At 32.8% G+C, this 25,750-nt stretch overlaps 2 protein-coding genes across 4 annotated transcripts in view; one reads left to right on the top strand and one right to left on the bottom strand.

Annotated features, from left to right (window-relative positions):
* LOC128998755 (scavenger receptor class B member 1-like) overlaps nt 1-17,059 on the top strand; it is an 80,422-nt gene extending 63,363 nt beyond the window's left edge. For both annotated transcript variants that reach the window (XM_054425093.1, XM_054425092.1), the window contains exons 3-11: nt 5,205-5,296; nt 6,232-6,395; nt 8,025-8,166; nt 9,638-9,838; nt 11,237-11,474; nt 12,227-12,379; nt 14,884-15,002; nt 16,002-16,127; nt 16,535-17,059. In XM_054425093.1, the coding sequence (XP_054281068.1) occupies nt 5,205-5,296; nt 6,232-6,395; nt 8,025-8,166; nt 9,638-9,838; nt 11,237-11,474; nt 12,227-12,379; nt 14,884-15,002; nt 16,002-16,127; nt 16,535-16,753 (1,454 nt within the window). In that variant the 3' untranslated portion in view covers nt 16,754-17,059. The remainder of the gene's footprint in view (nt 1-5,204; nt 5,297-6,231; nt 6,396-8,024; nt 8,167-9,637; nt 9,839-11,236; nt 11,475-12,226; nt 12,380-14,883; nt 15,003-16,001; nt 16,128-16,534) is intronic.
* A 4,593-nt stretch (nt 17,060-21,652) lies between these two features.
* Nucleotides 21,653-25,750, bottom strand: part of LOC128998734 (uncharacterized) — a 41,328-nt gene continuing 37,230 nt past the window's right edge. For both annotated transcript variants that reach the window (XM_054425060.1, XM_054425059.1), the window contains one exon: nt 21,653-23,607. In XM_054425060.1, coding sequence (XP_054281035.1) covers nt 23,434-23,607 — 174 coding nt within the window. In that variant the 3' untranslated portion in view covers nt 21,653-23,433. The remainder of the gene's footprint in view (nt 23,608-25,750) is intronic.

The following is a 25,750-nucleotide window of genomic DNA, read 5'->3' on the forward strand; positions in this document are numbered from 1 at the left end:
TTACATTACTTGATGATATGTCCACGATGATCTTTGAATTTATTCATTTTCATCGGCCGCCAGATTGTTGGGGTTGACACAATCGAGTTGAGTTCAATGCATGAAGAGGAAATGTTTCTCCTTTGTCCACATAATTTCTATTTTTATTTATACAAAAATACATTAAGTATAAATTACGATCAGCAAGGTGTGGCAGGGCAAGTGTAATGTAAGAACTATCAAACAGTAAATTTTCGATGGGCGTAGCGCGACCCAAATCCCAACTTTGAAGGCCGTCTATCCAACTGTCAGTCTGTCTGTGTTTGGCATGACCGACGACCTTTCTGAAGAAAGTATAATGGGTTTCATAACCTCCTGATGATGTTGATATTCGACAATTAAATAATTACCCAGATGCCTGTCATACTATTGAACACTAGTTGTATCCGTTGTAGATGTTGAGATACGGATTTATTTTGTTTATTCTCCCGACGGTGTAACAATATTAGATTATAATTTGACGGATAGTAAGTTTCGGATTGTTGTTGGTTTTTGTTTACGGATGGATATTAATTACTGAAAACACTTAATTTGGAAGTAAAAAGATAGGATGCTAGAAATTAAGTTATCAAAATTTATGGATGGATTTTTTTACCCGATGAATTAACGTATCGAAAACGATATAATTTTTTAAGTTACTAATGTTACTATGAGAACACTTAAGGAATCGGAATATAGTTTCTCGATGTCATTGTTTTACAGGTCAAGTGTAAGAAAGGGCCATGTCGCCCCAACTTTTGCCTGTCTAAGAATTTTCATTTCGATAATTTCATTTCATTGTTTACGTGAGAGTAACGTTACAAGAGTTCACTATTTGATGAAGTACGAACTAAGAGTTATACAGAGTGTCGCGTAAGCAAACAGTAAAACTCAGGGAAATGGGTTAAAGTATAGAGAAAATCACGAATGAATTTTTTCTAGAAAACTCTTTTTTAACCAGATATCCGTATTTTTTTTTTTTTAAATAAACATTATCTATAGATATTTCCAATCTTCATGAAACTTGGTATATGGCTCATTGGTCCATGAAACTGACCTACGTAGAAGAAATTTAAGCTAGTCCAATTTAAAATTTCAAAATTGAAGCCATTTTAATTATATAACTCAAGTTAGCCTACTAAAATATGTCTGATTATATGAAGAAATGTCAAGAACTCTTTTATTTAGCATTTACAATTTCCTATCAAGCAATACCAAGTTCAAAAATATCGAATATTAAATAGCTGATATATCACGATTTTTAGTTGTAAAATTAGAGTAAATCATGTGATTAGCTTATAATTTTACAGCTAAAACTAACAAAGCGTGTTGTGGAAAAATATCGTTCATAATTTTCTCTTTATTTTGACCCATGAAACCATTCCCTGGAGTGTGGCTGTTTACTTACGGGACACCCTGTATAACTTAGGTAATTTATATATAATTTTCCAAGAATGTTCAATGATATTTGAAATGTATAGACCAATTTGATTTGTCTAATCATTGGAATTGCAGTCTTTTATTTCCTAAATTTAGAAATCTGCATGTTTTGTTGTAGGCCTACTTCATTCGTTAAACAGTAATAATCAGCTGTTACCTACACTACTATTCCGAAAACATTATGACGACATTTTCCTCAAGTAAATAAGAAGGCGAATTCATAGAACAAACACGTGGACAAGGTGTTTATTTGAGTAACAAGTCACAGTTTTCTCATTAACAGGTGAAGAATCGAAAGTAAAGCCGTGGAAGAAAGAGCTAACAATGAATAATTATAACATTCGGAATAACTTTTTCTTGAGGTCATTGTTTACGTGAGAGAATTTTGCAAGATTTACAGTTTATTTGACGAAGTAAGAGCTACGAGTTATATAACTTATTAGTAAAATATTTAAACATATATACATTTTATTTGTTCCTAAGTTAAGAACGTCGCCGTTACAATTGGTTAAATTTCAAGATCGTTTTAGAATTGACCGTTCAGTTGGTAATAATGAGAAGTAGAGAGCGACCTGGTCTATTGGTACAGTTCGGTCAAAGTTTCTGTGCGCGTGACCAGATCTGGTTTGAGTCTAGGCGAGGGGTTGTAGAGAGTGGGACTTCGGCCCCTGAAGTCCCGGGCTCAAATCCCGCCAAATCACCAATGTATTTTATCTTTGTTTTATTTTTTATGCTGCAACCCCTAGGTCTAGCTTGAAGTAATGTGAAAAAGACTGGGTTAGAGCCTATTAGCGTCCTAGGACAAAATTTATAATTAGGAGTTCCTAAACACAAGACCAGGATTAAAATTAAGCCCAACTTTACTATCCTTTCTCAAGATAATTTGTGATAAATGTGTTTTCACATTTAGAATTTGCATGTAAATCAAACTAGATGCTCTGAAAATGTTGAGTAAATAAGACATATATTAATTCTGTGCTAAATAGAATTGTGCAGTCACTCCAAGAACTAAAGAGCAGGTCAGATGATAATAGCCGCAATTGAAAGACCTTACTCTCTGAAGTTTTGCGGTTCCATTCTTGGTCATACTTTAGTGTTACATAATGTCAATCAAACAGTGAAGTACCCTCATCCCATCTGTTTACCACTCTCTCTCCTCTTCGTTTTATTAGGGTAATGTGTTGACCAGATATTGACATACCTTCCATGCTCCATCAAAATTATTTATTTGCTCCAGATCGTTCATGTAGTTAACGAACTCCATGCGATAGGACAAACAACTTTCACGGTGATTCTAGACTTGCAGTGATCTAGTCCTCGGATAGTGAAAATACAAACTACAAGAATCGGACATACAAGCAACAATCAATACATTTGAGGACAACTATAACACATATACTGCACTTTTACCCTACAATAACTATTAAGTAAATACAATAATGCTAAACCATTCCATGATAGAGTCGTATATGTACAAACCTACTCGCATGTTTTAATCGGCACTTCAACGTTTTGGAGATTTTTAGTTTGAAAACTATGGTTTAACCTCTAAGGTATAAAATAATTTTAAAGTGCTAAGTTGTTCCATTGATACAACTAATATAATATAATACCACTTTTTATATACCCAATAAAGACGGGCACAAAGGCTATAAAATAGTTAGTTGTGTAGTGTGCGTAGTAGCACTTTGCGCTCGCGTTACACACACTTTTCTTAAAGTTACTATAAAACATAGAAATAATTATCCTTTGAAACACTAAACAACAGGTTTTAGGTTTAATAAGTTAGTTAGGTTAAATAAAAAGCGTTGAACGAAACGGGAAACACTGCACCAGCTGATCGTAGTCGTAGTATCTTTAAGTGTTGCCAACTTATATTAAAGCGTGTGACGTGCCTAAAAAGCACACTGTTTGTGTTGTTTTGGAATACTGGAGTGCGGTAAAAGTAAGTAAATGCAGCAATTAGCTACTTTGCGTGCTATAATGCACAAGAAAGCCCGCTTTGTTAGGTAACTGTAAGAAAAAAATACGATGTGACATCTTGTGTTCTTTTTACCCTTTTAATTGTTTTGCCACCCTACTTAAACTTTGAACTCTTGTTTTAACAACATAAAGTGACCATCGAGGCAATAATTGACCATTTATTTACCATTGTAAACTTCAGTAAGCCACAAGTCTCCTCAATTCCAACATAGCTAATCCATTTGCCAGGATGTAACATCCTGCCTGACGTCTGATGGATGCAATAGAATGTTAGCTTTGAGTCTCCTCGACCCGCTTTGACAGATACCTCAAGTTGCTACATAACCATTTCCTAGCAAACTCCACAGACGTGTTGGGTAATGGCTGACCTTCCAAATCATCAATGTCACGTCGGATGTTGCTTTTAGGAAGTCTACACCAGCGAGAGAGCAATAGAGAGCCAAGGTTGTGCAATTTGCCAGAACAAAGTTTTACTCCAAGAAGTTTTTGAAAGTTTAACAACAAAGAAGATTTTTTGTAGACCCTATTACAGCATTTTATTTGAGAAATCGTTGATATTCCCTTACTGGGTTGGCTTCGTTGGGTTGAAATTTAAATTTAGTTAAACATTTACTAATATTTTTTTTTATTTGATCGTTAGACCACAATCTTTTAGTTGAGGGCTTTTATATCGGCACCATACTTCAATTCGGTAAAATGGTTTCATTTAAACTAAATTCTGGGATTCCTGAACCTTTAAAAACACATAACCCCTCCATAATTGGTTGCCTGTATCACAAACATCACAAATTGATGATCGTCAAATTGACTTTATTTTACATATTAACAAATATTTAATATACAAATGAACCTAATACTTTGAGTAAATATAAATTAAAAAATATGTCCCAGATTAACCCAAATCCACAAAAAGTTACATCTTAATTTAATAACAAAGTTTGAAAGTAACACAAAGGAAGAAAGTGGGAAAGTTCAGGGTCATCAGAGATATAAAACGTAGCTTAGGCTAGGATGAATCACTTCGGAAGAATACATAATAATCCATTTTTTTTTTACTGTACAAACAAAAAATGCATCAAAATATTCAGATTTTAATAATTTCCATTTTGAGAGCTCCATAAAAATCCATAAAAATTAGATAGAGGGAACATAAATTAAATAAAGAATGTGTAATACAAAAGTTTGAAAAATAACGGCATTTTGAAATATCTTGGGAAATTTAGAAGAAAGTATGGACCTTCAATCCTATGGATAACCCAACACTATATTTTTGTAGCACTATTATACTAGATTTTGTACAATATGAATAGGTTTACCTACACCTATTTTACAATGTCAAAAATCTATTCCTGGGGCAATAATAATATATTGTTTACAGGTCAAAGAGTGATTACCACTGTTCCTTATGTTTAATCTGTAACAATGATATACTGTAACAATATGCATCCAGGTAGATGACAGAACCTCGCAATATGACCTTGAAGGATGACCTATTGTAGGGCCAAAATTTAAAGGTATATTAACACTGTTGATAAACTTTACTGGCTATTGACTTTATTCTATGTTGGTATAACTTTTAGTGGTGGAAATATCTCGTATGAGTGGTATGTGTAAAAATATTGTTTAAATTTGTGAAATCGCTGACCAATATTAATTAGCATTAAGTTTAACCTATGTTTTTTGCACCTGAAAATAGTTAAACTTGCTTTGAGATTATGAATTTAGTTAATTTCTCCACTTCTAATTAGTCTTCCATGTTTCAGGTTTATATTTTGGCCTTGTGTCTAGTATTCTACTAACAACATTATCAATACTCTCCTTCATTTGGACGCCTTATAGCACATTAATGAATGAGGTAGGTAAATGGATATATTACTATCCATTGGAAAAGTTATGAAGAATGAGGGTATAGTTTAAATTAATAATAATTTGTGGAATAAACTCAGTTTTGGAATTCAATGTTACCGGTACCATTGAAATAAATAAACTCAATATTCACCAGCCAATCAATTATAAGCCCATTGTTAGAATACTATTTACATTCCTATTGATTTGTTAGAGATAATAGTTAAGTATCAAACTCTTAGTTTATAAAACTCCTTAAGCTCTACTTTTTAGAAACACATGACATTACTCTATTACCATTGATCATTGGATACTGAAGTAGACATCCAATCTATATGGACCAGCTGTCACCAATTTTTTACCAAAAACTTAGTTGTGGGAGTCAGTCACAGAATGCGCTAGTGTCTAACATTCTACCTAATTTTTGTTGCTGACAATGTTTATGGGTCATAACAGTTGATATAGCTCACAATACACTAAGTCATTCCATAAGTTTGACTTTGTAAACCAGTTTCTGAATTCAACAGAAATCAGTAATTTAAATCAGCACAATCTGTTGGTGGCTCATATAAAATAGGACAGTTTTGAATAAAAAACTAGTGACAACTCTAACATAGGGATGGAATGTCTAGATGTATCCAATAGTTAAAGATATTACTAAATAAAGATAATTTCTCAAAGTTCCAATTTTTACTTCTCTAAAACAAGTGATAGACTGAACTATGTCTGATCTCTGCCAATCAGAACTATCATACTTAGGAACTCATAATGCATGTAAACAAATAAAAATTATTATAATATAAATAAATTACGTTCGGAAATTTTGGCCAGTAATTTTACTAGAAAGCTTTTTGCCATTAAAACATGCCTGCTAAATAACACCACATTGATAGAACTTAATTTCTTAGTTTAAAGAGAGTTAAACTATGATTGTTTGTTCAACAGAGGCTAAAGATGGTGAGAGGTTTGCCAGCTTACGAGTGGTGGGCGAATCCTCCAGATGAAGTACTCTTAAGAGTCTACCTCTTCAATATCACTAATGCTCAACAGTTTCTTGATGATCCGGAGGCAAAACTTCATATGCAGGAAGTTGGCCCTTACATTTTCAGGTAGTCAAATCATACTTTGAATTATTACCCAATTATATTGATGAATTGTTTGAAGACATTTATGTAACTATATTCATCCATTGTGTTTATGTGGCAAGAATATTCTTCTAGGTGATATTGAACATGAATATTAAAAAATCTATCATTTTGATTTTGGATTAGGCAATCATATGACTGATATGACCATAAACTAGTAGGTACTATTCTGAAAACTGTTTATGACTGAATAGGACATGGTTAATCTTTTGTACTTTGGTTATAATTTCTGGAATCTGACCCCTCCAGTAGGGTAATCAACCTATGATAAAAAAATGAATAAAACTGTGAACCAGAAGTCAACTCAGTAAATATTACCACACTCAAGATCTGTCAGAAAATAAAATTGCTTTACTATACTAAAACTAAAACTAACACATACATAATACAAAACTTATTTCCGATGACCTAAAACTGCTTATATTGATTGCCTTACCAATAATAGGATTTTCTTTTACAAGTTATTACTTCTTACTTTGAAATGTACACTAGAAAATACAGTAACTGAAATTAGATTCCATTGGTCCAAAAGTAAACGAGACATGATTGAAAACACAAGCAATTAAAATTACTCTTTATGAAAAATTTGAACTCAATATATCATTGACAATGAACTCAAAACATGGTATGCAATTCGGTGTAGGGTTTTGTGTCTTGGTTCATAAACATAAATTATAATAATAAATAACAAAAATGCAGGAATTGATCTTCAAGTTAGTAACATTTTTACAGAACTATTCCTTAAAGATTCTTAACATGTGTTCATACTAAAAACAGTATTTAAATTAATTGAAAAAAACTGAATTTGGCTTTTTTTTATTTTTAATACATGAAGGACAAAAACATCAGTAAATATAATTTCAACTGTCTTTAAAAGTAGTTTTGGTGGTACAGATGAATGTGACAGCTATGTAAATTTCAGAGTGCAATTATGTGTAAAGTAATAACACAGGAAAACAGAGTCAGCAAGGACATAGCCCCAGCGTAGCCTAGGTGTGCCATGCATATGATCCTGTATTCTAGTTCTGTAAACTATAGCTTAAAGCAACTACCAGTGCAATATGACACCTACAATTACTTCAATGCCATTCTTTACTCATAGGCAGTTAGGAATCATGCATATTCTCAAGTTTATCCGTATTGGCATAGGAATTTAAATTTCTTTTAATTATTTCAAAATTTAATACCACGCACATTGTCAGTGAGTTATGTCATATTTGTACAAACTTTCTAATTTTTTCTCGAGTCAAGCAAAAAATCTGAGGAAAATAAGTGACCCAGATAAAGACAATTGAAAGGTGCAGACACAACTCAGGTACTCAGTAAGGACTGCATTCTTGAACAGCTTTTTTTAAACTTTCACAATTAACTTCTGAACAGTCAAATTTGATCTGGTCTTTTATGTCTACCTGATTTAACAAAAAATAAATTCCTTTCAGAAAATTTATGATGCTATATGTAAGAATATGGAGTTTGGCAATTCCAATCCCAACATTTATCATATCTTTAAAATTCTTAAGGAATACTCGTTAACGTAAGATATAGAATGAAAAGTATTGAAAACAGTATGGACAATGATCATCTCTTTTCCAGGGAAAAGCTTGTCCATAAAGATGTGAAGTTCAATGAAAATGGAACCATGACATATACAGCCCATCGGACAGCCATTTTCCTACCAGAGATGAATCATCTCTCTCTAAATGCTACGCTAGTTCTACCAAATTTAGCTGTATTGGTAAGTCTTTATCAGTGATATTCTAAGAAGAGGACAAAACATTTATCGGAAAATGTACAAAAATAAATTTTGTTTATTTATTTGTAACTGGTTACACACTTTATTCAGTGCTGTAGTCGTAAAATTTCTAAGTCAGGAACGCTCAACACGAGTCTCGGAAAAAACCCAGGTCACCCATTATTTATAGTATAGGATTTTTGGCGAAACAGAGAGGGAACGCAGCCCGTACCAACTTCTCGATTTTTCCCACACCCCTGACTTTAATGGATAAAATCTATAGAAGATCTAACCAAATCATTGCTCATAAATGATACTTTTTTTTTAATTATGCCCCACAGTTATGCAGAGATATATTTACTTTCACCCATTACCGGCTCTATGATGAGGGTAACTAATTACAGCACTTATGCCGGCTCTATGATGAGGGTAACTAATTACAGCACTTATGCCATCGAAGTGTATACTAAAGGATCTGAAGGGATCAGGCATTACAAGAATGAAATGACTTTAACCAAATTAAACTCTGTTTTGAAGATAAAAATTGATTACATATAACTTGAGGAATAATAACTTTGGAGGTAGTGCAGCTTAACCAGTCAAATAAATTTTTTAGTGAGCAAATAAGATAAGAATTTCATTAGTGGCATAGCATAAATCAAGCCAGTTTTCCCCTCCAAAATCGTTTAGACCTTTGGAATTATGGTTATTAGATTTGTTGATGTTTTAAAAGGAGGCAGCTGCATAACAGGAGTGGGGTAAAGGAAACTACAGTCATAGTTGTTCAGTAATGTATTATCATGTGAAACAAATTTGTAGACCAATTCGCCCCCCCCCCCCTCTTTGAACCTAAGTCTTGTATTTAAATTTTATAACCCTTTTCCTGCACTCCAGTAAATGTAGTATTGTCAAAGTAAATACATTTAAATACAGTTATCCTGAATTACTAGGACACCAACAAATTTAGCTTAACCGTATGTAATACGTACATGAAATTTAGACATTCTGTAACTGAACAAGTCTACCAAACTTCAGTTCCTCATTGGCATAACATACTAGTTTCATTAAGGCATCATAAACCCGTGTTTACACAAGGCCAGTAGAGCAGGCAGGTTACTTGCCTCTAATGCTAATGTATCTCAAGTTACCTGAGACAAGTAACCTGCCAGTTGTGGCTTATAAGATCAGTTATACTTATTTGCTATACAGGCACTATCTCAATATTAGTTTAATATTTTCACCTACATACCAACTCTAAAGTAAAAATAGTAATTTATTTTACAACACAAATGCAAGAAGGAGAAGTATCTATTTGATGAGTAGCCTAATATTGTTTTCAATGTGTGATATCAATTATCATATATATTTTTAAAATTATTTTGTTTTACCTTTTTAAAAATATTACAGTTTACACAACACTATTAAGGATACTTAAACTCTATTTTATTAGACTAATGTAAATATTTACCTTCAGGGGATGTCATCGTACCTGTGGGACGCATCATTCTTTACCAAGCTGGGATTTAACCTGCTACAAAACCGGCTAGACTCACAGCCTTTGATGAACACGACAGTCTACAACTACTTCTGGAATCTCTCAGACCCTCTGCTCAAAGTTGCTCATCAGCTGGCTCCTACAATGGTCCCTGTCCAGAACATGGGCATTTTACATCAAGTCAGTGCTTTAGTTTACTACAATAATTTTACAAAGAGAATCATCTAATACATAGTGCTACCACATACATCTTAGATTACCTGGAACCTTTTTTTTAAAGATTTGAAAATGCTGAGGGATTTTTACATTTCAGAACCACTGGATTTTTACAAGCAGGAAATTGAGAATTAGGAGTTTTTTTTAGGATATTGCTATGATACCATCATCAACTGGAAGCAGTTTTGAATCTGCACAACAATCTATAACTTTCATTCTGTACCATATTATATTGATTCAAAAGATGATTTCTAGAAAGCCTGAACAAAAGAAAATGCATCAACAGAAAAGTGTGATGCTTCTATTGCAGATTTATTGATCATCTTATAAAAATTTTTGGTAAAATCAAATTATTATCTATTTTTGTTAGGCCAGGCGCACACAGGCGATTTTGAGTCTGGCAACAGTTGCCCAACTAATTGGGGGGACTGTTGCGCAACCCACTCGGAGACTCTGAAGTCTAGCGACAGTTGAGCTGGAGTGCGCACACAGGCAACTTTTTAGTCGTGAATCTAAAGTCTTAAGACGTAAGTTGGACATTACATTCGATAACAGCGTTAACAGTACCGAATTGATTTCAATGATACAGCCGTAGTATGTGCTCTGTCGTTGAATTTGTGATCTTTGATTTTATCCTCTTCTGTTAGGTTATTCCAATCTTTACTAACTACGAAAGGAAACTTCATCCCACAACTTCTTCTTCTAATTAATATCCAAATAGTCTTTCAATGACTTCAAATATAAAGGCGGCCTCTTCTCAACTTTATCAATTAATTGTTTGACATCCTCATCATAAACAATCATATTTTAACAATTTTCTAAAAACTTCACACAACAAAAAGAGAGCAAACACTAGTGAAAGTTCTGGCCACGAGTAGCTAAATTCCTGGGGCGATACTGAGTGACACACCGACAATTTAGTCGCATGTGTGCGCGTCTACACTTGTTTCAATGGATACCAAACCTGGAGCGACAGTCCCGTGACAATGAGTCGCAGAGCTGTCTCTGGCAAATTGGGTCCGGGAACATCGGTTGCAACAGTTGCGTGACTGTCCCTAGACTGTTTTCTTGGTGTGCACACTCCAATTTAAAACAATGGTGATCTAGTCGGGCAACTGTTGCTAGACTCAAAATCGCCTGTGTGCGCCTGGCCTTACAGTACGTTTTTCTAAGTATATTCCTCAATTACTTAAAAAATGAATCCCTTCAAAAACCAAAACTGAAATAGTTTAGGCTCAGAAACTAACAAAAATTGTTCTTTTTAACGAAAGAGAAAAATTGTGAATGTATTCAGAAATAAAATTTATGTTTTATCTTGATTAGTCATAACTACAATTTGATTTTATGACATTTTTGTTTTAGATCTACAGCAATTTTGTGGACGAAGTGACAGTATACATGGGTCCAGACAACGGTTACCGGTTCTTCAAAGTGAACCAGTTTCACGGTAGCCCAAGATTCGGCTATTGGGACAATGAAACTTGTGACTCTGTACAAGGTGCAACTGAAGGCGTGACCTACCATCAGTCCATCTCAAAAACAGACACCCTAAAGTACCTACGAAAAACCATCTGTCGAGTCGTACCACTGGATTTCACACGTACGTTTAATAGGGTTAAGTAAACTACTTTTACAGGATTGGAAAAAATATCTATGGTAATAGTTTTGACTGTTATTTACACCACAAAGTTAAATACTTAATTTATAAATCTGAACCTCTTAAAGATTGAAAAAACATTAAATACAATTAATCTATGACAATATTTAAATTTGTTTGGTCTAAAAACAAAAGGAGGGGGAAACAATTTGTTTTCAATGAATATTACCAACTGAATGAGAATTTTCACTTAAATAATCTTTGCTGGTTCCTCATGGAATCAACAAATGAATAAGAATTGTGGCTCGGACAGTGTGTGACAACTAGGCATTGATGTTGTTTTATGACCCACTTCAACCACTAGTATTTATCAGAGCAGTCTTTTGTGTACTCTGATTTAGTCCACCCTTTAATTGCTTGTTAGTTCATCCACACATGCCAAATGACTATGGGGATGGGCAAATGGAAGGTTAAAAGAGGTCGCCAACCTGTAAAAAAACTGAGGAAAAGTATTTATAAAAGGTTTTCTGGTTTCTTGCCGACCGACACCAGTCCAAAGTAACACTTTTTCATAATTACTCTGACATCTGAGTAAGATTGCACCATCGACAATTTTTATCAGAATGAAGTATTTCTTAATAGCGTTAATTATAGATTAGGATTTTGATTTTTCTATCGTGTGCTGCAACTAAATTAAACAGGAAACATCAGCTGAAGATGTGCAAAACAAATGAAATTTTAATTTTGCCTGTCAGATGAGGAGATCAAGATGGGAATGACAGTGTACAAGTTCGAGCTTCCTCTTGACATTTACTCTCGTCCTCCTGATGGTTCAGAGGAATGTTTCCTACGTCCAGGTCTGCCTTCCTTGCCTTCTGGTCTCACCGATGTGTCACCCTGTTACTACAGTGAGTGTATTACAACCATAACATACTTTTTAGAACTAGGCCTATGTTCTACTCATAGGTACCACTGCAGTAACTATTGATTTAGATAAAAATAAATTTGTTTCTGACAAAGCAATACAACCTTTGCTGGATCCTTCAATATCTCTGACTAAAAACTATTTTGAGGATTTCGAGCCTGAAGTAGAGTGAAGCTTTAACTCTAAATTATGGAGGGCTTATTAATAACCTTTATGTACTATAAAAGTAGTACCAAATGTACTATAAAAACTACAAAAAGATCTTTAAAAGACTTGTATTTGCAGCAAAAAAAAAATAGTATATCTTCAAAAATCAAGCATTCCAATAACATTGCAAAAACAACATGGCAAGTAGTTAGGAAAGAGACTGGATTTATCTCAGATGGTTTTCATTGTAATGAGTTGTTAATTGGTGACAATAACATTGTAAAGGATCCAAGAGATATAGCTGAGGTTTTTAATGACCATTTTAGTAGTGTGGGGCAACAGTCTTCCATAGGGGGTTCAGTTCAGGATGCAATAAATTACATAAATAATGCAAAGATACAAAGCTTAACTTTTTCATTTAGTCCAATCACAAAAAGAGATATGATTAAGACTATAGCAGACTTGTCGGCTAAACAGTCATCTGGATGGGATGAAATCCCAGTTTCATTAATTAAAGAAATTAGTAGTATCATTTTGAATCCATTGGTGCACATCTCAAATATTGTATTACATACTGGAGTTTTTCCTGACAAACTAAAATTTTCCAACATTTTTCCAATTTATAAGAAAAACTGTAATAGAAGTTTATAGACCAGTAGCACTGCTTCCATCATTTTCAAAAATTTTGGAGAAGATCATATTAAATCAAATGGTTACTCATTTAGAAAAGTATAATCTTATTAACGAAAAACAATTCGGTTTTAGACAGGGAAGATCAACCCAGATGGCAGTATTTGAGCTGGTGAGTGACTTGTTGAGGGCCTTGGATGAATCGCAGACAACATTTGGAGTTTTCTGTGATTTGTCCAAGGCTTTTGATTGTGTCAGCCACGAACTGCTGCTATCCAAAATGAGTTATTATGGATTTAGTGGCATAGCACATGACCTGTTTGAATCTTATCTGACAAAACGATTCCAAAGAGTTAAAATGTTCGATGATGACAGAATTGCTCACTTCTCAACTTGGAGGGAGGTTGTCTGTGGGGTGCCGCAGGGATCTATTTTAGGGCCAGTATTGTTTCTGTTCAACATTAATACTCCACTTTACCTTTTTGCAGACGACACTACAGCAATAATTAGGGGTCAAAACAAACAAATAACAAAAGTAAAGCTTTTAAATACTCTCCAAGAAATATCTGACTGGCTATCCAAAAACTGTTTTAGTTTGAATTGCTCCAAAACAAAAATCTTAGCTTTCACTTCTAACAATAGAAACAAACAAATAAATGAGGAATTCCTCATGCCAAATGAAGAACTTTGTGAAAATTCCCTTAGTGTGAACTTTCTAGGTTTTACACTTCAGGACAACTTAAAATGGCATGATCAAATTCTGGCCATACAAAAAAAACTTAATAAATCTCTTCATGCTATTAGAACTATTGCCAACATCTCAGATATAAAGACATGTCTTCAGGTTTATCATGGTTATTTTTTATCAATTGTTAGGTACAGCATCATCCTTTGGGGTGGAACATCAGTAATCGACAAGATATTCAAGTTACAAAAAGAGGCCATTCGAGCAATGTTTAAACTAAAATTTAGAAAATCATGTAAACAATATTTCAAAAATTCTAAACTATTAACTGTACCAGCTCTTTATATTTTTGAAGTTCTGAAATTCTTTAAAAAACATCAACAATATTTTTCAAATAACAGTCTGGGGACTCAGGGTACAAGAAACACAGACACTCTGCGGTACCCTAAACATAGATTGTCTCTTTTGGAGAAGGGTCCATATTACATGGCAATTAAACTGTTTAATCACCTTCCACCAGAGATAAAAAAAGAAAAAAAACTAACACATTTTTAAAAAAACTGGAAACTCATCTAGCTGCAACATGTCCTTATAAAGTGGACGATTTTTTTTTTTAAATGAGCACATCTGTCTGAGTCAGGGGTGTTGTAACGTATATATTCTCATTTTTGTTAGACTGTATCTTATCCATTGTATTTGATTTTTTAATAATTAATTGTAATAATTGTAATTGTAATTAATTGTAATAATTCATTTACACTCTAGCATAATTGACATGCCATCTGTTACATGAGCTATGCTCAAATTTGTAATGTTTTTTATGGCAAATAAAGAGTTTGAGTTTGAGTTTATAAATATTTGTATGCAAACTTTTTCTTTTCTACAGCAAGAACACAACTATTGAAGAGGAGAGTTGCCAACTGTAGAGAACCAAACTGACTCTATTCAATCTGATAGGAATCAGCACTGGCTTTACGGTCCTAACCTTGAATTATATATTTGAAAATTATTTATGTTGTTTCCAGATTTCCCAATAGCCGCTTCTTTCCCTCACTTCCTCAATGCTGAAAAGTCAGTCAAAGAAAGCATCGTTGGATTGGCTTCTGATAAGGCCAAACATGGTTCTTTTGTCATTGTTGAGCCTGTAAGTATTTCACTTCCAGATATTTGACTAAAAGATTTTAGCATAAAATTCTCCGTCAGAAACAAATTGCTGTCAAGATAGATAAAAATGTTTCCTATCCAAATAATCTTTGAAAGTGTAAGCAAACTACAGTATTTATTTTATATTAGAATAGTCGTAATCCAAAAATTAATTGAGAAAAAAAGAATTTATAAGCTGATAATAATTCAGACACTGCTATAGCTTGAGACTGACCGTTTTGCACAATCTTATCTCTGCCACTGGATTTCCCACATGACTAGAAGTAATCAAGTAATCATATATGTCAAACAGTTTTTGACAAATTTGACACTGATGAGGTTGGAGTAGTTTTTTATATAAATATGTTTATTAGTAAAACAATGTTTTCCCTCTTCTTCAGTAAAAGACAAACATCAAAAAATATTCTTTGTTCACTAACAGGAGGTTCTTGAAAACCTCTTTAAAAACTGTGTTGGCCGCAACTGCTTGGTAGCGTCATAGAGGAATATAATTACTTGATCTATGATAGCGATCTTGATGTTTGGATTGCTGCAAATTGTAAAATCTTTCTTTTAGACTGTATAAAAAGAACAAATTTTTCCTGAAAATTTTTTAATTTATTTGCCACAATTTACTAGGCATTATGGTTTTTTCCACTTGGTCACGTCTACTAAACCAGGTGTTTATTCAATAATTGTGATTAAAATTTGTGGAATAGCATGGATAGTTTTCTCTATACAATCATTTAATCTGCAATGTTCAACAATAGTATTGTTGAGTTGAGTAAAAACACTGTAATATTTAATATTTATCATACCAGTGCTCTCTGTAAGCACCTTGCACAAAGTGGCAATTGTGCATATAGTGACAGAGATTAGTAGATGTCAAATCAGTAAACGCTAAAACATAGTAAAACAATAACATTGGTAATCATGTCAGTACCAACTTTTTAGTGTCACCTACAGGTACTTTAAAGCTTTACTGTAATATTGTTTTCAGAATACAGGAGTCCCGATGGAAAGCAGAGCCCGAAGTCAGTCCAATCTTGTGGTCCGCCAAGTATCTAGCTTCCCTCGAGTGAAGAGGTTCAGCAATACTTTCATCCCCATGTTCTGGGCTGAATATGTGAGTAGACATTATAACAATCAAAATTTTTTTTTAATACTAAAATTGTTCACAGGATACTGGTTAGAATGTTTGATTGTTCATCAGAAACAAAATAAAATTGGCAAAAATGGATGGAACTCTTTGATTATGAGTAGAATTTTCCTATAACTTATCCCACATTTGACGTTTCATTGATATTCTTCCAAATCAGACCAGTTTCCTACTTTTATACAGTATGGCGCCTGCTCCAAAGGTTGGTACTTGGGAAATAGTTCTCGTAGCTACTTCCTTATCCAACTGGTGAAATTAATTTACCCTTTTATTATTCAAAGAAATATTATATTGGTTAAACTATAAAACCATAATGTCACATTAAAAATCAATCTTGGGTGGAATGAGTAATAACCTAAGTGTGCAATTGACAGAATCAAGTGGGACTTCCGTGGTACATCGCCTCACTGATGTACTTCACGGTGAACATTCTGCCTGTGACCCAGACCTATTTCTCCTGCTTGTTCACTGTCCTGGGAGCTATTCTAATAGTCAGGGTCCTCTTCAGCATCATCCAAAGAAAGCGTGAGTCATCGCGACCGCTGTACTCCTACAGTTCGCTGGATCTCATCCCCCCTCCTCCCAAATGCTGACACACCCTCTGTTGGTTCCTATAAGTACTGTAATGCGATGCAGCACTCAAAGCACTGCAAAGCTCAAAACCAGATTCGTGATAACCCACTGTAGATTAGCTTAGTATTTAGGCTAGTATTTTACTATAAGAATATTTTCGTGACTATATTTTAGCGAAAATTATAGCATTCTGTTTAAAGCTACAGAGTAAATACCGATAAAATGTACAATGTATCAAATTAAAATAGTGTTTATGAGAGTATCGTTTTATATAATTTATATTTTATGTATTCCGTCCAAATGTTGTAAAATATATCTGAAATTTTTTATGAGTTTTTCTTGTTATCCTCTGCTTGTAAAAGGTTACTGAAAATTTTAGATTAATGAAAGAATAAATGTGTTTCAAATAATATTTCATTAGTTTGTTTTAAATATAAAAATAAGGAAGTTATTAGTTGTCGTTTTACATATCAGTACAATGGACAATATCAATAAAAATAATATTTGAGATAATAATAAGTTTAGAAAATTCCTCAAAAAATACAAGTAGTAAATGATTTTAAACACACCGTCAACCTCCCTCCCAAATTAAAAATTAAGGTGGTATGAATTTACAGTGTTACATCCATTTCTTGCTTGAATATCGAAATTTGGAGAACATTAGTTTAAGTGTTATCTTAGAAATCCCATCTTATGAACAAAAGTTTCTTGCAACCTCCCTCACAGAAATACATATTGATTGGAAATAATTATTATAGTGCGTAAAAGGTATGAAATCAAGGACTGAAGTAAAATTAAATATTTATTCCTTAGCAACAACAAGAGAGCCAACAAATCACCTAAATCCATATTAATTATTTTATTGTTCTCCATTTCAAACGTTTCAATTGAAATTCAGACAGTATGAATGAATTAAATATATTTTTTTCTATTTTCCATAAAATATATTAAAGGCAGTTTGATTTAAACACTGATTTTTTTACTCACATAAAGCTCTATAAAGCAATAGAATTATCTACTTTAAATAACAGTAGACTTACTACCAAACTACAAATCAACCAAAGGTAGTTAGTTAAATAAGCTTTTATAATTTCAATCAATTTTATCCTTAAATCTTACTATTTTAGCTGTGTGCATGGAAATAAATCAAGTTGTTTGGAGAACAATTGAATGAATGTGATATTCACAAAAACTTTGGTGGATGGAAAATCATTTTTAGATACTGTATATAAATGTCACATAGCATCAAATGGGAAATATGCCATTGCCATTTAATTTTTTATCAGAAAAACTGCATTACTTCACTACTAATGTGTAACCCTGAACATAAAAGAGAAACACAATGTTTAAATCAAATGATTAACCATTCAGAAAGTTTTTGAGAATTAAGATTTTTCTAGTTTCAACAAGCGCTTTGGTATACTCATCATGCTACACATGGGCTTATCTACAATGTACAACATGTACATGTTAAAAATACTATCTTACCAACAGAAGGCACCACTACTGTACTTTATATATTTGTGCAAACAAAACATTCAATATTACGAGCTTAAGGTAAAACGTATATAGGAAAAACGTTCTAGGGATATACATTCGAAGAAATGGTATTTATCTATTCATCACCCTATTTAATAAAAGAGTAAGTATATATCAAGTTTTGTTTTTTATTCTTTTGCAAATTTGTGTGGATGTTCAATGCCAAACTAATGAGTGCAATAAATACATGAATTATGTTTTGTCATAAACTACTTATAGGCCGATTCCAGAAATTTTTGATTCCAAATCCGATTTTAATTCTTTGAAATAAATTCTCAATTCTTGATTCCGATTCCATAGATTCCATTATGTTAAAAACATTTCCTGCGGTCTTGTAAACATCGTCATTGTCTCCTGCAGTAATGGCAAAACCCTGAACAAATCCACATGGTAACAGAACATCATAGTCTTCCGTGATCGTGTCAAAATTCTGATCATTTCCCGCGGCCGTGTGGACATCATCATTGTCTCCTGCGGTCAAGACAAAACCCCGAATAACCCCCACAGTAACGGAACATATGCATTGTCTGCCACGATCACGGCAAAATTTTGATCATTTCCCGTGGTCATATAAACATCGTCATTGTCTCCCGCAAAACCCGTAATAACCCCCAAGGAAATGGAACACCATCGTCTTCCCCTATCCCGGCAAAATTATGAACATCTCCCGTGGTCGTGTAGACATAATCGTCGTCTCCCACAGTCACGGAAACGTCATCGTGGTCTTGCGCAGTTGCGGTAGTTTTTTGATCGTGCGGATCTTCACAGACAAGTCGAGTATCGGTATCAGAGTGGACTTTGAACGCTCCTGTTCCAATTTATTCCCTAGCTGGGAATCGGTGGAATCGAAAATAAAATTTGGAAATCAACCCATCCCTAGCCATAACATGTCTTAATATATTTTGAAAAAAAACCTTACAATGAGCTTATATAAGATTGGATTGCCTTAGACTTTTATTGTCCTATTACAAAAATGTATGAACAAAACAATAGGTTGCAGACAAATCTGAAAGGCTTGGAATTAAGACTAAAACTGTGTGTCATTGTAGACAACTTAAATTTATCATCTGTCAAACTTTCTTTGTATACTTGAAGCATTAAACTTAATTCCTCAAACACAAATCGGACAATCCTCACAGTATGATTCATCATGAGAATTTTTTAATACTGATCATTATTATCTTCTTCACACTTGCCCAGCTTGTTTTTAATAATTCCTTTCTACTCTCGGGGAGAAAATAATCAAGTACTTGATCAAACTTGAGTTAAGCTAAAAATTTAAATACAAATGGTAACAATAACATCTCAGTAAAATAATACTAAACAACCTAATGTTGCTTTAAATTATCATCTTAAGAGGGCGTTGGAGTCAGATTAAAAATCTTCGCTGACACTTCTCGCTGCAAACGGGGCGCAGGCAAACCAGTGACAAGTTCCCATTGAAACGTGCGGAACATGCCTTCACTTAAAAGCATATTTTTTTGTTACTGTTTGGCTTAATGATTTGAAATATATTTTATTTCAATCTTAATAACATTTCGGATCATGTTTGCGGAATAGTTTCTTCTATGACGTCCTAGCAAAGCTAAAATAAATTGATGAATATATGGGTTTTACATTCTATATTCCTAGAAATCCCTTTATTTTTGTTAAAAAGTCTCCTGCAATAATGATGTGTATTAAATATGCCTTTAATTTGAAACATAGTTCATAATTTTATATTGGCAAATAAGAGAGATATCAGGGTTTAAGTTTAACATTGTTCTTATGGAGGTAAAAATCCAACATGGCCGCACTCCAACGCCCTCTTAAGTAACTGTAACTTAGGTCACAACCATAAAGTCATAAAAGAATAAGTGACAGAATAAATATATAATTACAGTTATTGAGGCAATGTTAAAATTAATCAGGTGTCTGCATTCCTCAATGCCAAATTATTCTCCTAATCCCTTACACGTTGCTATATTCACAAATAAGGAAAAGTTGATAAGTTTTACATTTTAATCCAACAAATAAAATATTGTTAAATAATTTTAATGATAACACCATCAATACAATATAAAATAACACTTTGATTTTTCTTAACATCTTAACTAACACAACAACAATGAGCCAAATAACAATAAACGTTATCTCATTGATTGCAATTTCACTTGTTCATTAATAAAAATGACAGTCTAGGAAGTGAGAATTAATTGTCTTTTATATTTTTACATTGACTAATAATTGGCCATAAACTAGGATTGAAAAATGTATTTTTTAGATGTTAAAATGTAATTAATACTTAGCAAGTTAGTAATGGGACATTTCCATTTACATGATAATTTGAGAAAAAATTGTTTTGGGATGAATCTTGCGGATACTAAACAGAGTGAACTAAATAGTTATTGTGAACCAAACAAGCGATATAGATACACTTAAGAATTTAAATGAACAAATTTGAGTAAACCTAAGCAATGAATCAAGGAGAAGTTAGTTGTTGACTTTGATTGTTTAAATCACAAGAGACGCACAAAAAAATTCATATTTTGTTCAGGGAAAACTGGTACAAAAACATTTTTAAACTAATCATTGTTTACAAAAGTGGTTGGTATAAACTAAAATATTGAACTAGGTTAGCTACACATCTCGGCGTTTAACAAAACACAACGGAGATTACTAAAAAATGTTTTCTTAAATTTATATAAAATTAAGATATAAAATGCGGTATATACAGGGTGATTGATATAAGTGTGCCAGCCGTTTTATTCGAAAACTATAAGAGATATCAAAAAAAGTTAAATGGTAAGTGCCTTGGATTTTTTATTTAAAAAATTATAGTCAAGTCCAAAAAATTATTTTAGCCGCCATTTTTCCAATATGGCCGCCAACTTTGATTTTTCTTATGGAACACCCTGTATTTTATGATGTATTCTGGTAGAAAAAGTAATTTTAAGACGATTTTATTCGTGTCATTTTTTTCATAAACCTAACCGTTTCAAAGATAATAATGGTTTAAGTTGTGAAATTTTGAATGGTTTTCGAACAAAACAGCTGGCATGCTTGCTTAGGCCTTTGTCGAAACTCTTTCTCATGCAGAAATTTCAAAACTTTAACCATTATTATCTTTGAAACGGTTAGGTTAATGAAAAAAATCACTAGAATAAAATCGTCTTAAAATGACTTTTTCTACCAGAATACATCATAAAATACAGGGTGTTCCGTAAGAAAAATCAAAGTTGGCGGCCATATTGGAAAAATGGCGGCTAAAATAATTTTTTTGACTTGACAACAATTTTTTAAATAAAAAATCCAAGGCACTACCATTTAACTTTTTTTGATATCTCTTATAGTTTTCGAATAAAACGGCTGGCACACTTATATCAATCACCCTGTATAATATGCTGGATGAGTGAAAACCTTATTGTGCAAAAAAGGCCATTTTTATATTAGTAAAATCAAAATGTATATTTATGATAAATCCATCAACAAAGTTATAAACTTTCAAACCCAACTCTTAAACTATGTTGAGTTATATAGTTGAAATCACTGATAACATTCATAAATAAAAGGCCATAAAAATTCAAAAAAATAATATAGTAAAAATATAAAAAACGAGGTACTATTATTGCTAAAGTTACGTCATGTCTGGCTTAGTTTGCCAGGATTGATTTAGCTACATTGACTATAACAATGATAACTTAATTTAGGACTAGAAATAATTACAGTATATAATACATATTCATATAATACATTGTTCATTATACATCTTAACATATCAGTAAAAGCTTTGATAGAGATTACCATAAAAAACGTAAGTACCTGATGTTTATATTGAGATTTGTAGAGAGAAAATGTTTATTTAAACAAAATAATTGTGAATTCAGACAATACGGCAACTGGTAAACTATTTTCCATTTATACACAATTTTTTACCACACCTAAGATTAAATTTTACACAGGCAATGACTAGATGTTTATTTAACACTTAAACTATGTTCTAGCTTGAATACACGTATACATGGCTAGTCTAATGTCCTATTATTCCAAACAATGACTCATAAAAAAACACATTAAATAAATAATTAACATACTAAATTGTTATTTTACAGTTCAATACTTCTATGATTATAAAAAAATTCTACAAAAGAATCAATCCTTTCTGCACAGATCAAAATACAATATAAATTAGTGCTATATAATAATCTAATCCACACAAAATCATTTGCATAAAAAAAATATCACTTTAAATACCATAATATCAAACAAGTAATTATTTGGTGTAATTTGTATCAGATATAGCAACGACCAAATTCTAATTCTTACATACAAGCTATTTTTTTTCCTTATGATATACTGTACTGTGATTCAAAAATATATTTATAGTATCCAAAATTTGTTGCCTGAAAAGCATTGCAGAGAAAAATAAAAGCACCTCTTTGACCATATCAAAAATATTACTATCAATATTTCAAACCTTGGTTCCAGTTTCTTAGAAACTCACTACTGTGTCTCAAACACTTCGCAAAAATATACTTCATCCTAACCAATCTTTTCACACCGACTCACAGGTTACTGAGCAAAGCAATGGAATTAGGTACATATTTTAAATGTCATGTTTAGAATTAACATACAGTTATCATAAAAAATAATGAAGAAATAGTAAAAACAACGACTACCTGTTTTGGTGTACAACTTTTTTAGGGAAGTTGTAGGACATTATGTACAGTACATTATGCGTGCATTGGTTGTACATTATGTAAATACTTTGGAATAGATAGGAACAAAGCTATAAATTATTACCTACCTGATGATCATAAGAATATAAAAAAAAACTTTCAAATCACATAAACAATAGCTAAAGGCCAAACTAATGTTTAAAACATATTTAACGCTTGCAATAGAAATCTATTTCATACTAAACGTAAACGTAATACTCGCTTTCAAACCAGATAAGATTCAACCAAAGTTATAATACTACAGCCTGGTTTAGGTTTAGAAGATACAGAAAACCTGTTTGTGTTTACAAAAATAAACTAATCATAGCATTTTGAGATATTGGTGACAGTTAATTTAAGTAGAGGTTAACAATCCACCGAGGGATTATCTTAATGGATTTGGAATTACAACAATATACGATTTCAGCGTACTATTAAGAACTAGAGGCAGTTATTTACTGTGGTTATAAGCATAAGATGTTGTAGTGGCGGTCGTCTTCTGCCACTAGGGTGACTTGGGGCCAGGTGGAGACATGGTCGTCTGGGTAGTAGCAGACAAACTGCTGTGTCCCGTGGGCCGAGGGGCGCACCACCTTGAGAGTCACCCCTAGTGTATAGCCGAGAAGAAACATCTCCACCTGCAAAACACACAGATATATGACTTGTCTGACCACAAAACACACAGATATGACTTGTCTAAATACAAAACACACAGATGCAAGACTTGTCTGGTCACAAAACACACAGATACACGACTTGTCTGATCACAAAACACACAGATAAATTACTTGTCTGATCACAAAACGCACAGATATGACTTGTCTGGTCACAAAACACACATATACAAGACTTGTCTGATCACAAAACACACAGATAAATGACTTGTCTGATCACAAAACGCACAGATATGACTTGTCTGGTCACAAAACACACATATACAAGACTTGTCTGATCACAAAACACACAGATACATGACTTGTCTGATCACAAAACGCACAGATATGACTTGTCTGATCACAAAACACACAGATACACGACTTGTCTGATCACAAAACACACAGGTGCATGACTTTTCTTGTCACAAAACACACAGATACATGACTTGTCTGATCACAAAACACACAGATACATGACTTGTCTGATCACAAAACGCACAGATATGACTTGTCTGATCACAAAACACACAGATACACGACTTGTCTGATCACAAAACACACAGGTGCATGACTTTTCTGGTCACAAAACACACAGATACATGATTTGTCTGAACAATCAGATAATTGTATTTATGACATATTAGTGATGTGTTGGTACCACCTCCCTACTCCTCCTCTAATCTCGGGAAAAGTACCGGTGCCGAGAATTTACATTAATTAGGTCTAGGTAAATCCGTCCATGCGACCCGAGTTACTTCTTTTGTCTACTTACTTAAATAATGTGACTAACTCAAACTAGAAACCACCATACATTAGATAAATCACTACAACATACGTAACCTACAGTTTTGATCACGGTGACATCGTAATCATCTCTCTGTTGGCATGTAATAATTCTTTCTGCAGGGGGGGGGGGTGACTTGAAAAGATAACCAATGAGTGACGTGACATTAAAAGAGTGAGCATTTGGCCATAGACTACTGGTAATACTAAAAAATCTAAATTACCCGATCCTATACAACATGATACCTGGTTTTCCCGATTTTCCCATTTAGCTGAACACCCTGGAAAGTAATACGTTGATTTCATTTATAATTAAGAACTATAACATTTCCAAACAAAATTATCTATTGTTTAGGACCCTAATGATTATTATGAAGTTCTTAATTTGACTTGGTTTCGGGGTTGAAATGAATCACAAATCACCAATACACTTATAAATTTACAAAGTGAGACCATTTTGTGTAGCCAAAATGTTTACAATATTTTGTAAGAAAAGTCCACGTTTGCAAATAACCTTTAAGGAATTAATAGAAATTGGTTAGGTAAAACTCATATACTAACAGTTAACTGAGAATCAATTCTGAATCAGTCAGAAACCAGTTCTTCTATCAACATTGAAATAATATCAACACATCACTGTTAAATACATAGTATATTTTCAATCTGCAATAATAATATACTTATACACATTTAAGTATAGCTTTCACCCTATTTAATCAAGTATTCATGTTTGTCACAAGAGGTCACAGCAAATAATTGAACAAGTTCTACAAACATGCATGATACATGGAGGCTTGAATTATGGTAAGCTTGGATTAAATATTTCTTCAAGGATACAAAATCAAAATTTTTAATACAAGCAAAATTATGAGAACAATATAAATTCATGAAAAAAAGTTTATGTAATTTAAGTAACATATAAGTTAAAACGAAAATTGCAATTTATCTATATTTCCTTTTTACAAACCATTAATTTACCAGACATATAGTTAGTATCAAAATGTGTGTACACATTTCCTAGTTCTGACTCCACACCAAAATTGATCATAAAAACTATTTTAATATTAAACTATGTATTTACATTATCCCAGCACTAACCTCCTTTGCATGGAAATTAGTTTCCATTTAGGAAGATTTTCTGTACATTATAATACAAAATTCATCGCCAAACACAATATCTAGGTAAGTGCCAGATGTAAATCGCCTTAGAAATTAAAAACATTTTGTTTTTAATAAAAAATAAACGCCCTTGTAAAACACTTTATGTTTTATTTAAAAATCAAAACACTTTCAATTGAATTTTTATTTAATATTTGGACCTCATCAACAAGTTTCGTAAACA

Source organism: Macrosteles quadrilineatus, unplaced genomic scaffold (genome assembly GCF_028750875.1).
Source record: "Macrosteles quadrilineatus isolate MER2022 unplaced genomic scaffold, UCM_ALF_1.0 Scaffold_7__1_contigs__length_78375512, whole genome shotgun sequence".
NCBI classification, from domain to species: Eukaryota; Metazoa; Arthropoda; class Insecta; order Hemiptera; family Cicadellidae; genus Macrosteles; species Macrosteles quadrilineatus.